Here is a 12053-nt window from a genome sequence, read left to right on the forward strand (position 1 = left end):
TGTATTGAACCCAATGTAGAGAATGATTTCGTTTTGGTCCTCAGGTAATAAAGTTCGCCTGGCCACACTGGAGATAAGCATTAAGCTGTTGAAACAGTTGGTCAACAGTGAGGACAGGTCCTACCTCCAGGACAGACATTTGGCTTGTATAGAAAATGCCAGGGAATGTTCCACTCAGTTGTTGAGGAATTTCTACAAGGTAAATATATAGGCTAGTGATCATGTAGTTGAACAGCAGTGTAGTAAATCTGTTGTTTGAATGAGTTCCAAATCAAACTAGAAGGGATGAGACAGACACATTCCTGATGTGTTGGAAGGAGAAATGCTCAGGTCTATATGTAATATCTTGTAGGTCTAATGTAATATCTTGTAGGTCTACATAAAATATCTTGTAGGTCTACATGAAATATCTTGTAGGTCTGCATGAAATATCTTGAAGGTCTAATGTAATATCTTGTAGGTCTACATAAAATATCTTGTAGGTGTACATGAAATATCTTGTAGGTCTACATGTAATATCTTGTAGGTCTACATAAAATATCTTGTAGGTCTACATGAAATATCTTGTAGGTCTAATGTAATATCTTGTAGGTCTACATAAAATATCTTGTAGGTCTACATGAAATATCTTGTAGGTCTGCATGAAATATCTTGAAGGTCTAATGTAATATCTTGTAGGTCTACATAAAATATCTTGTAGGTGTACATGAAATATCTTGTAGGTCTACATGTAATATCTTGTAGGTCTACATAAAATATCTTGTAGGTCTACATGAAATATCTTGTAGGTCTGCATGAAATATCTTGAAGGTCTGCATGAAATATCTTGTAGGTCTACATGAAATATCTTGTAGGTGTACATGAAATATCTTGTAGGTCTACATGAAATATCTTGTAGGTCTACATGAAATATCTTGTAGGTCTACATGAAATATCTTGTAGGTGTACATGAAATATCTTGTAGGTGTACATGAAATATCTTGTAGGTCTACATGAAATATCTTGTAGGTCTACATGAAATATCTTGTAGGTCTACATGTAATATCTTGTAGGTCTACATGAAATATCTTGTAGGTCTACATGTAATATCTTGTAGGTCGACTTGTAATATCTTGTATGTCTACATGAAATATCTTGTAGGTCTACATGAAATATCTTGTAGGTCTACATGAAATATCTTGTATGTCTACATGGAATATCTTGTAGGTCTACATGAAATATCTTGTAGGTCTAATGAAATATCTTGTAGGTCTACAGGTAATATCTTGTAGGTCTAATGAAATATCTTGTAAGTCTACATGTAATATCTTGTAGGTCTACATGAAATATCTGGCAGGTCTACATGAAATATCTTGTAGGTCGACTTGTAATATCTTGTAGGTCTACATGAAATATCTTGTAGGTCGACTTGTAATATCTTGTAGGTCTACATGAAATATCTTATAGGTCTACATGAAATATCTTGTAAGTCTACATGTAATATATTGTAGGTCTACATGAAATATCTTGTAGGTCTACATGAAATATCTTGTAGGTTGACTTGTAATATCTTGTAGGTCGACTTGTAATATCTTGTAGGTCTACATGAAATATCTTGTAGGTCTACATGAAATATCTTGTAGGTCGACTTGTAATATCTTGTAGGTCTACATGAAATATCTTGTAGGTCGACTTGTAATATCTTGTAGGTCTACATGTAATATCTTGTAGGTCTACATGTAATATCTTGTAGGTCTACATGTAATATCTTGTAGGTCTACATGAAATATCTTGTAAGTCTACATGTAATATCTTGTAGGTCTACATGAAATATCTTGTAGGTCTACATGAAATATCTTGTAGGTCTACATGAAATATCTTGTAGGTCTACATGAAATATTTCATAGGCATGACATACTACTCTCTTGCGAAATTGAACTTTGTTGAAGATTCTATAATATTTGCTGTGTTTCAATGATTTAATCAGGAATGAAATGCAAGAGAAGTGAGAAAGCTCTAATTTATTTTGTTGTTAATCTGCTTGGTTTCAATCATTCCAAAAATAAAAGTTTTTGTATGTAAAGTACAGCATGTATACTTCTCTCTCAAGGGCTAAATTATTATCATTGATTTTTGTTGTATTTTGACTTCCAAGTTCATAACTGTTTCATGTGGTTGAATGATAATTTTATAATAATATTAGATATCTGTTGGTGACTGCCTGGAATGTGTCTAAAGAAAAAAAACAACCAATAATTACAAATAATCTGTTCTATTGAATTGATGAATTGTTTCATCTTTTAAAACAAATTAGGAAATCAGTTAATTTATTCATTTATAATTCCCTCAGGAAAAAATAAACATGAAAATTTTATAATTGCACACGTTTATTTCTGCCATAAATTAAGCCTTGTAACTATTGCAAATGATTTGTTGTAGCTATTGATTGACTGTTATGTAAGAGCTATTGATTGACTGTTATGTAAGAGCTATTGATTGACTGTTATGTAAGAGCTAGTGTTGATTGATTCTTGTTTTCATCTCCAGAGTGAAGAAATATTTCTGGATATGTTTGAAGATGAATACAGAGAAATGAAGGTAAGTTTTTTAGACTCAAATAGATCTGGCGGCCTTCACATTCATTGGTTTATCTCAGTTTTAGTTTGCTCCAATATATGGATTTTTTTTTTCCGTTTCACAGACTCGCCCTCTAAACGTTGAATATTTGATGCAAGACGCGTCTATACTTCTTCCACCTACTGGCACCCCACTCACGGGCATAGATTTTAACAAGAGGCTTCCATGTGGAGAAGTGGAGAGAGCTCGTAGAGTAAGTACATTAGTACTTTTGTTTGTAGAGTAAATACATTTATTTTTAGAGTAAGTAACATTAGGACATTTATCTGTAGAGTAAGTACAAAAGGACATTTGTTTGTAGAGAAAGTATATTAGTACATTTGTTTGTAGAGAAAGTATATTAGTACATTTGTTTGTAGAGAAAGTACATTAAGACATTTATTTGTATAGTAAGTACATTAGTACAATTATTTGTAGAGTAAGTACATTAGTACAATTATTTGTAGAGTAAGTACAGTAGAACATTTGTTTTTTATGTGGTTATAAACTGAAGTGCTATATAAGTCACTATTAATTTTTGTATTTGTCTACATCAGGGGTTCTCAACCTGTGAGTGGCGACCCCCTTAGGGGTCGATTGACGATTTGCCAGGGGTCGCCTAAGACAATAAAAAATATGGATTGTTTTTGTCTATTCTTCAATTGCTGTGTGGATGGGGTCGCCGCAGAGTGGGGATTGTAAAAAGGGTCGCAGAGCTTAAAAGGTTGAGAACCGCTGGTCTACAGCTTTTTTTTTTTTGCCAGAAAAAATTTGTTTCAAAATCTTCAGTCAAAAATACAAAATTTTTGCTGTTTGATATATCATTCTTTGGGCTAGAAGCAGAAAAAGTAAACCAGACATGACCAAACAAATTAACCCAGAAAGTCAAGCTAATTTTAAACAATGATGTTTCTTTGCAGGCTATTCGAGTTTTTTTCATGGTGAGAGACTTGTCAATGTGTCTGATGCATGAGGCAGAGACGCAGCTACCATTGACCAAAGAGGAAAACTGTATCAGAACTGAAGATGTTTTAGACTTGAGTGAGTTCCTTGTTGCTATAGACAGAAATATTTTGAAATGTTGGGACCTTCATTTCGTGTTCGGCTAAATGTTACAACTTTTTCTCTTTGCAACTTATCACGTGACTAAAGAGGCCAGTCCTCGATACATATCCAAGGTCACAGGTTAGGCATTGTTATCATCATACACTGCCCTGATTTCACTATCTGCGATCCAGGATCCCTCCTTGTGAATCTATCCAGTGTTTCTTTCTCCCAAGCTTCATGTTGTGCTTGCATAGGTCAGTGTATTTTAGAAGTAGACAACTTGCAGTTCTCCTGCCCTCTTTTAGATCGCCTTACCATATTTCTTGTGGATGTCGACCCTGTGGCATTCTGTGAACATGTCCAAGCCAGCCGAAGCATCTACTGCTGATAACAGTGCAGATGTCCTTTCATTCTGCTCATCGAAGAACTTTTTTTTTTCTTGCTGCCTTATTTTGAGATTCTGCCTTAAGCATTGGAGGTGTAAGATAATGGGCTTTAGCTCCTGCCAAGATAAGGTGGCGGTTAAGCACTTGGCTTCCAAACCTGGGGTCCCTGGTTCGAATCTCAGTGAAGATTGGGATTTTTAATTTCAGGAAATTTAGGGCACCCCCTGAGTCCAACCAACTTTAATTGGTACCTGGCTTTAGTTTGGGAAAGTAAAGGCGGTTGGTCGTTGTGCTTGCCAGATGACACCCTTGTTAACCGTTGTCTAAAGAAACGGATGACCTTAACATCATCTGCCCTATAGATTGCGAGGTCTGAAAGGGGAACTTAAGGGGGACCATGTTTCCCTACCATTTAGCTGATTGTTAGGTAGATGAGGGCTTAAGTATTTCTAGCAAAGATTCGTCCCACACTCTTTTCTGCAGCCGTAATATGGTGGCCATTGCCTTGGCAATCCTGTTGTTGATGTCTTTATCCTGTAGCTAATTATTTGGAGATGATGGAGCCAAGGTAGCAGAAATGGTCAATTGTTATAGGTTAGACATTAATGGTCACATAGGGAAAGTAAAAGAAGAACAAACTGGTTGTAACAAATTGTCTATTGCAATGTCACTAAATCTCTTGTTTGACTGTGTCCCTCAACTGAAAGATTTCATTTTGTTTTTGTTTTATTCTTCTTTGCATAGATAACAGTGATCTGATTGGTTGTACAGTTGTCAACAGGGAAAGGTAACTCACACTGTTTGGTCTTATTTTCTGTACTATTTGAGCTGTCCTTTAAATAAATAAACTAATTCAGGTATTCAATAGCTATATGCCACAAATTACATTTTGTATTTTCTGAAGTTGTTTTAGCGAAATCATTTAGTCATCCAAAAGTTTTATTATTGAAATTATATTTCACTTACAGCCGAAGACAGGAGCGCAGATTTCTAGTCATTGACCCGGTCCAGTTGATTCTGGTTGAGCCTGACACCAAACGTCTGGGTTGGGGTGTGGTCAAGTTTGTAGGATATTTACAGGTAAACTTGAACCTGTTTGACTATAAGCTTTATTCTGACCGATATGCCTTTCATGTTTAGTATTTTCTTGTTGCTGATTCATTTATTTGCTGACAGGATGTGGAAGTGTCTGGGGATAAAGATGACAGCCGTCTGCTCCACATTGTTGTACACAAGCCCCAGTCCTCGGTGCATGCCAAGCCCATTCCCATCCTAGCCGCTAAATTTGTCTTCGACGACCACATCCGGTGCATGGCAGCCAAACAGCGACTCATCAAGGGCCGCCAGAGAGCCAGGCAGCAGAAGATGAGTACCATCGAACGAATGCTCGACATTTCTCAGACAGAGGAGAGGGGACATTTTACACGCTCTGGGCCAATACCTGGTACACAATTTTATCAACTTGTTTGGGAGATATAGTTTGTTATTTTTGAACTGTTAGTCACTATTATTCAAAATAGCATTTGCGTGACAGGAAAGCAAAGGGACATTTTTTTAAAATTCTATTTTCATCAGTGTTTATTGAAAAAAAAATTTTTTTTTACACTTTGAAGCATTAATTTACTTTAAGAAATACTATATATACAAAATGACTTTTGATTTGATTCTAAAAATACTTTAAGAAAATAGGAATGTCTTAAAGTGAAAGCTTTATTTGAAAATAATTATTTAAGAATATCATGCCTAAAAATGGAGGCCCTGTGGCTGAGCGGTACAGTGCTTGGCTTCCGTACCCAGGTTTGAATCCTGGTAAAGACTGTCGTTTTTAATTTTGGTATCTTTAGATGCCTCTGAGTCCAGCCAGCTCTAATTGGTTGGGTAAAAGTAAAGGTGGTTGGTCGTTGTTCTGGCCACATGACACCGTCCTTAATCGTGGGCTGCAGAAACAGATGAATTTACATCATCTGCCCTATAGACCACATGGTCTGATAGGGGACTTGCTTACTTAGACTTAGGTGCTCCCGCGCCGTTCGGTGCATTGGGCGGCAAGCTGTCTCCATTAAGATCTGTCACTGGCAATGTCTGAAGCCTCCTCCCACCTGGTGTCCACTGTTCTGAGGTCCTTCATGAAAGTGTGGCACCAAGTCATACGAGTACGTCCCTGTTTGCGCTTTCCTCGTATTGGCCTCCATGTCATCGCAACTCTTGGTATGTGTAGTTCATTTTGTCGTAGAACATGTCCCGCAAACCTCATGTGACGCTCTGTCACAACCTCACTAAGTCTTTGACTCCCATTTCGGCTTAGGATTTCCTGATAGGGGAACTGCCTAAAAATAGTTTAATTTTCAAATCTCTTTTCTTTTTATGATTTACTTACCGACATTGCATATTCTATTCTCATAACATCTTAATCTTATAGTACAGATTAGTATTCTGTTGCCGCAATGGCTTTGCCTAATATTAGAGATCCTTTTAATAAAGTTTACATGCTTTTATACATAAATAAGCAAATAAAAAAAACCCAACAGTTAGTTTTGTTGAAGAAAAAAAAATTTTGGTTTTTAAATATTTTAATTGTTTAGGTCGATGCCATCCAGTCAGAGTTGAGGTGAAAAAGAGTACAAGTGGCAGCGGGTTGTTATCTCCAACCTCTTCAACTAGTTCTCAGACGTTACCAGCTGCAGCAACAACATCCTCTCCATCACTCGCAGGGAACAGCAAATTTGGCAGGAAAGTCACTCCAGAACAGAGGCGCCTCCTGCAGGCTAAAGCTGCTCAAAGAATCAAGAGTCGACAGGAACAGCTGCAGTTTCCTGTGGGGAAATCCAACATGATGATGAGAGAAAGTTTGGCCAGAGAAGAAATCGGTGTTGAGACGATGGATGCCAGTCTGGCTGAGATGGGGGAAGATGCTACGTCAGCCATGGCATTCCAGTTTTTAAATCAAAGCTCTGGCGCAGACTACAACTCTTCAGCTGTGTCTAGATTTCAGCTTCGATCAAACTGGCCAGGCAACTCTAGCATGACTGACATTCCGATGGAAGATTTGTCGAAAGGCCGCATCAGGCACAGCTCCAGTGAGAGAGTCAAGCCCGGTGGAATGACAGCCAGGGATCTTTTCAGATTTCAACGCAGCTTGTCCCTGAGTCCAAGTCGCGTTAGCAGCAGACAAGATCTCAGCAGTCCGGCTTTGGCTGAGGTCAAGGGCGAAGCAGTGCGGAGGCTGTCGGTCCCAGTGATGCTGGACCCTACCAAGAAAACCATCATTACAAAAATTACGACTCAGGGAGGACGGCCTCATAGTCAGAGCAGTCCTGTTGACCCTCAGATGGTAATAAAAATTGGTCAGGCCAGTAATCTACCTGCACGACGCCGGTGCTTGTCTGGCCCTTCACCTGCAGCTACACTAAGAGTAGCTGATGCCCCAGTGTTGTCTCTTGTCTCACAGCAGGTAGATCCGACAGATCCTAATTCCTTTATTCCAATACCTAAGCTGTTGCCTCCAGCTGATGCTGTTAATTCAGGAGCTAGACCTAAACAGTTTGCAGCAGTCAAGGCAGAAATGAGAGCCGAGGTCATCAAGAACGAAGGCCTGACGGTTCAGAAGCTCAACCTCCATGGCTTGCAGATGGCTGCTGAGGAGAGAAGACTAGCTGACCTCAGAGATGACCACAAAGTCTTGTCAGCCACCAGCCCTGAGACACCTTCCAGTGACTCTGCCATGTCCAGTGACACCAGCATGATCAGTGTCAGCAGTCTGGCCAGCGAGAGCAGCATGGATGTAGACTCGGACAACAACACCAGCGCCGTACCTTTGCCTGGCCGCATGGCTGTACCCTCGGCAACTGCTGCCGCTGGAGCTCGGCCTGCCACAGCTTCCCAACAACTGACCCAACTGGCGCAAATGGTTCAGGAACACTACCCTTACAAAAGCTCCGAACCCAAACAGCACACAGGATAAACATTGATGGTTACCGCTGCACAAGTTACATATTTTTAGAGATTGTGTCTTCGAGGGCGTACTACTACCCAAACCATTGTCAATCTATTTAGTTTTCTAGTACTTTGAGCTCAACACTTTCTAGCTCAATTAGTTTTGCATAATTCAGTCGGCACTGTGAGTGGTTTTTCTATAATTTTAAGGACGTCTTATTAACTTGAATTGGTTGCGTGCTGTAACATTTCCGAAGAAAGTATTTTGAAACCTTTACAACTGAATCTGCAGTTTGTAATATATTCCAGTGTTGAGAATTGTTTTGGGATGTGCAGAGGATTGATTAGAGAGGATGCGTTTCTACATTCTCTACTTTGTCTCTACATTCTCTACATGCTGGAGAAAGCAAAACATTGGTCTTGAAAGGGCTACCACTTCATATTGTCAAACATCTGAAAGTTTTCCCCTGCTGTCAACTCCCGAAGTTTTTATTCTCTGCTCATTATTTGTGTATAGTTTGACCTTGCACAGTTTTAATTGTATGAAAATGTGATATTACAAAAATAATGGTGTAAATTAGCTTTTATTTATTTATTATTAAAACCAGTAGAGAGCAGAAGTCTGCCAGAGTCTATGGATTGTCATCATTTTCGGAAATATAACTTTTTTTTATGCAATGAAAATTTTGTTTGATATTTCATGTTTATTTTACTTTAATTTTGCCTTTTACCTTTATTTGATGCCATCATATTTTATTGAAAATATTTCATTTTAAAACTGAATTTTTCAGAAATGTCACAATAAGAATATTTTAAAGATTTTATGGCTTTGCAATATTTTATTTGGATTCATATTTGATCACCCATGTATTTCATGACTTAAATCAAAGGACATATGTTTTTGTGTTCACTTGTTTTAAATGTACATTTTGTTGCTAGTGTTAAACTCTTTGTTTGATGTTTGGAATATGATTATCACTAGACTAGACAAACTGGTGAGAGACTAAACAACCAACCAGTAGATTAAACAAACTTATCAGTAGACTAAACAAACTTACCTGTAGATTAAACAACCTATCTGTAGATGGAATAATCTATCAGTAGGCTGAATAAACCTATCTGTAGGCTATATAACCTACCTGTAGACTAAACAAACTTATCTTGTAGATTGCACAACCTATCCGTAGATTGAACAACCTATCCGTAGATTGAACAACCTATCCATAGATTGAACAACTTTTGGTAGATTGAACAATCTATCAGTAGGCTAAACAGCCTATTAGTAGACTAAACAAACTAAAAATGTGGGAAGCGAGGTCGAGAGGCTAAGTGCGCTTGAACTTGGCTTGGCTTGGCTACCTAGAAGGGGGCTCTAGGTTCGACACCCCACTCGGGCAGAGTTGTGTTTACTGAGCGCCTAAAGGCAGCACGGAAAACCAACTCTTAGATACCCCCTCCCCCCACTGGTCCACAAATGACATTGGACCAAAAGTGCTTTGAGCATGCTATAAGCATGAAAGTAGCGCTATATAAAAGCTATAAATATATATATAAAATAATTTTGAAAAATTAAATTTATGAATAGACTCAACAAATGAGAGAGAAACAGACAATGTAGCAGTCCAGACAGACACAATTGATAGATTAGAGAAAATGTCACCAACTAGAGAACTTTTAGATTCCTGTAAAAACAAACAGCTGGACTAATTTGTTACATGAATGTTCTTTTCAATGTATTTATTTTATTTTTGTTTCTGGGCTTTCATTTTGGTTTTCACTGCATCAATGACTTCAGCAAACTTGTTTGACTCTAGAAGTCAGAAATCTTGCAGTAGATCTAGACTTTGCTGTCTCTTTGTTTTCTCTGTAGATATTGAACATGATGCTGAGTTTGTGTGCATTTGGTCAGACACTGACACTTTCAAACCTAGGGCCTAGATGTAGTCCTACATGTTGCCCTAAAGATAATTTGACATGATTGAAACACTAGTTTGTTGGAATGTATCTAAGCTCTCAGGGGACTGAACTGTTTATCTTAATATGGTAACACCTTACTTGACAAAGTTTTGTAGACAGGTATATATATCAATATATATACATATATATATATATGTTATATATAGGGTTCGTCAAAAAAATGTATACACACTTTAAACTGTTATAGACAATTTATTTCCCGTTCTACAATGCTAAATTTCTGGACATGGAAAGCTTAATGCCCAATGGGAAAAATAAATGTGATTAATGCGAGTAGTGTTCAAACTGGTGGCGTTCAGCATCAGTAATTGCATTACACTGACTGATAAGAAGTATTGTATGTTAGAAATATTCAGTTCTGGTCCTGTATAAACGCAGTATTTTTTCAAAAGAACATTTGTACATTGAAATAGATTTGAACAGGATTAAAGGGCAGCTTGACATTCTCCAATGGGTGTCACTTCTAATGTAGAAAAACACAATTTTCTTCACAATGACAACTGTTGACCTGTAGGACAGTATCTCTCTGAGATATGTTTTGCTGGCCCATGAAAAGTTTAGTTAATATTTTTTCAAAATCAAAAAGTCTGTGTAGAAGTTGTTTGCTATATACATTAGGTACCATCTCAGCTAGACACTTGCCTAAAGTGTTAGATAAAAAAAAAAAGAATTTTGAATTTTGATTCATGTAATATTTTGTTTCCCAACTCTTAGAGCTTTGGCTCTCCCCTAAATAGTAAATCTTAGAACTTGTTTCCTATTTCACATCATTGAACCTGAATCAGTAAACAAAGAACTACAATGTATTGTTACTATTTTCTAACTTGTAAAAAAGGAGTAGTCGAAGTTAAAAAAATATGTGAAGCACTTTTCAGATTAAATTTTAATTATTTTCTTCTCTTGACCAAGCATTTCAAATAGTGGCAGGAAGTAGCAGGTTACACAACTTTAGACTTTCATTAACCTTCAACATCTAGATATTTAGATAGTCTTTTTTTTGGGTTGTCTTTGTTAGTTTAAAATTTGAGGGGATTAATTTATTTACAATTTCTATTATTTTTGTTTGAAATACAAGACCATGTATAAGCTAATAAGAGATTTTGAGTCGTCTAAGAAACACTGATGCAACATTCCACTATCCATTAGAAGTCCAACTCTTCCCAGTGTCTAACCTGCTGTTCTCAGCTACACAGTAGAAATAAACAATCGCTTGTGAAATGAGATGTCGAAGAAAAGAAACAGTCGACAAGATCCAAGCGAGGAACATCAGAAGGAAAGTAGGTGTCGTACCAAAGTAGTGACTCAACTCAAAGTAAACTTGTTACAACGCCAATCATTCAACCCTCATAAATGACTGAATACTCAAGATCCAAGACAAAGGTCAAGAAAAGATTGCGTTGACCTAAGATTAGAAGAATGGCGTCTCCCAGTCAACAACTTTTATCTCCCTGAAGTACGCATGAAGATCAAGTAGTTAGTACAACATTGGGCAGCTGTAAATGTTTTCTATCGACATCTAGTTGCTCTAGTTCCATGTAAAAATATAGTTTCTTTCTGCTGTATATCTCTCTCCACCACTGCATGCTTCCTTTCTCTCTCTGGTCTTCTAGTCAAATATTTCCCAAACACATGGGCCTATTTGACCTGGCATGCCAGTTACATTTGTAGTATGTTACGGTAATCAACTACCATGCTAAGTACTTGACTCATCTGTGTACATTACATTTGTAGTTTGAACATTTGTGTTTATGTCGATGGAATATTTTGTCTTAGTAATAGTGAACTTTTCTTTTTTTATTTCATCAATAAGAGTTCAGTGAGACATGTCATTGTGAAAGCAATATCACACTAATAAGCACAAGGTCAGGTTTGACCTACAGCCTGGCAGAACTTGTACAAATTTAAACATTCCTCATTTATGTCACTTGGTGATTTGGTTTGGGTTCAAAGGTGTCGACAGTTTTTGTTGAAATAAATACAAAATGTATGTAGAAGTAAAGTTCTGAGTTTTTGTTATTTGTTAATAGTCATCGCAATATCAATATCATCAACAGGTTTGTTTTTTTTTAAGCTTCATTTAATTCAGCGGTTCTCAACCTTTTAAGTTTGGCGACC

At 37.2% G+C, this 12053-nt stretch overlaps 1 protein-coding gene across 2 annotated transcripts in view; it reads left to right on the forward strand.

Annotated features, from left to right (window-relative positions):
• LOC106063820 (protein CLEC16A-like) overlaps positions 1-11937 on the forward strand; it is a 33220-nt gene extending 21283 nt beyond the window's left edge. For both annotated transcript variants that reach the window (XM_056021910.1, XM_056021911.1), the window contains 8 exons: positions 45-199; positions 2527-2577; positions 2681-2809; positions 3516-3636; positions 4773-4815; positions 4997-5108; positions 5205-5472; positions 6611-11937. In XM_056021910.1, the coding sequence (XP_055877885.1) occupies positions 45-199; positions 2527-2577; positions 2681-2809; positions 3516-3636; positions 4773-4815; positions 4997-5108; positions 5205-5472; positions 6611-7989 (2258 nt within the window). In that variant the 3' untranslated portion in view covers positions 7990-11937. The remainder of the gene's footprint in view (positions 1-44; positions 200-2526; positions 2578-2680; positions 2810-3515; positions 3637-4772; positions 4816-4996; positions 5109-5204; positions 5473-6610) is intronic.
• The last annotated feature ends 116 nt before the right edge of the window (positions 11938-12053 follow it).

The sequence above is a fragment of the Biomphalaria glabrata genome, chromosome 2, assembly GCF_947242115.1.
Source record: "Biomphalaria glabrata chromosome 2, xgBioGlab47.1, whole genome shotgun sequence".
In the NCBI taxonomy this organism is placed as follows: domain Eukaryota; kingdom Metazoa; phylum Mollusca; class Gastropoda; family Planorbidae; genus Biomphalaria; species Biomphalaria glabrata.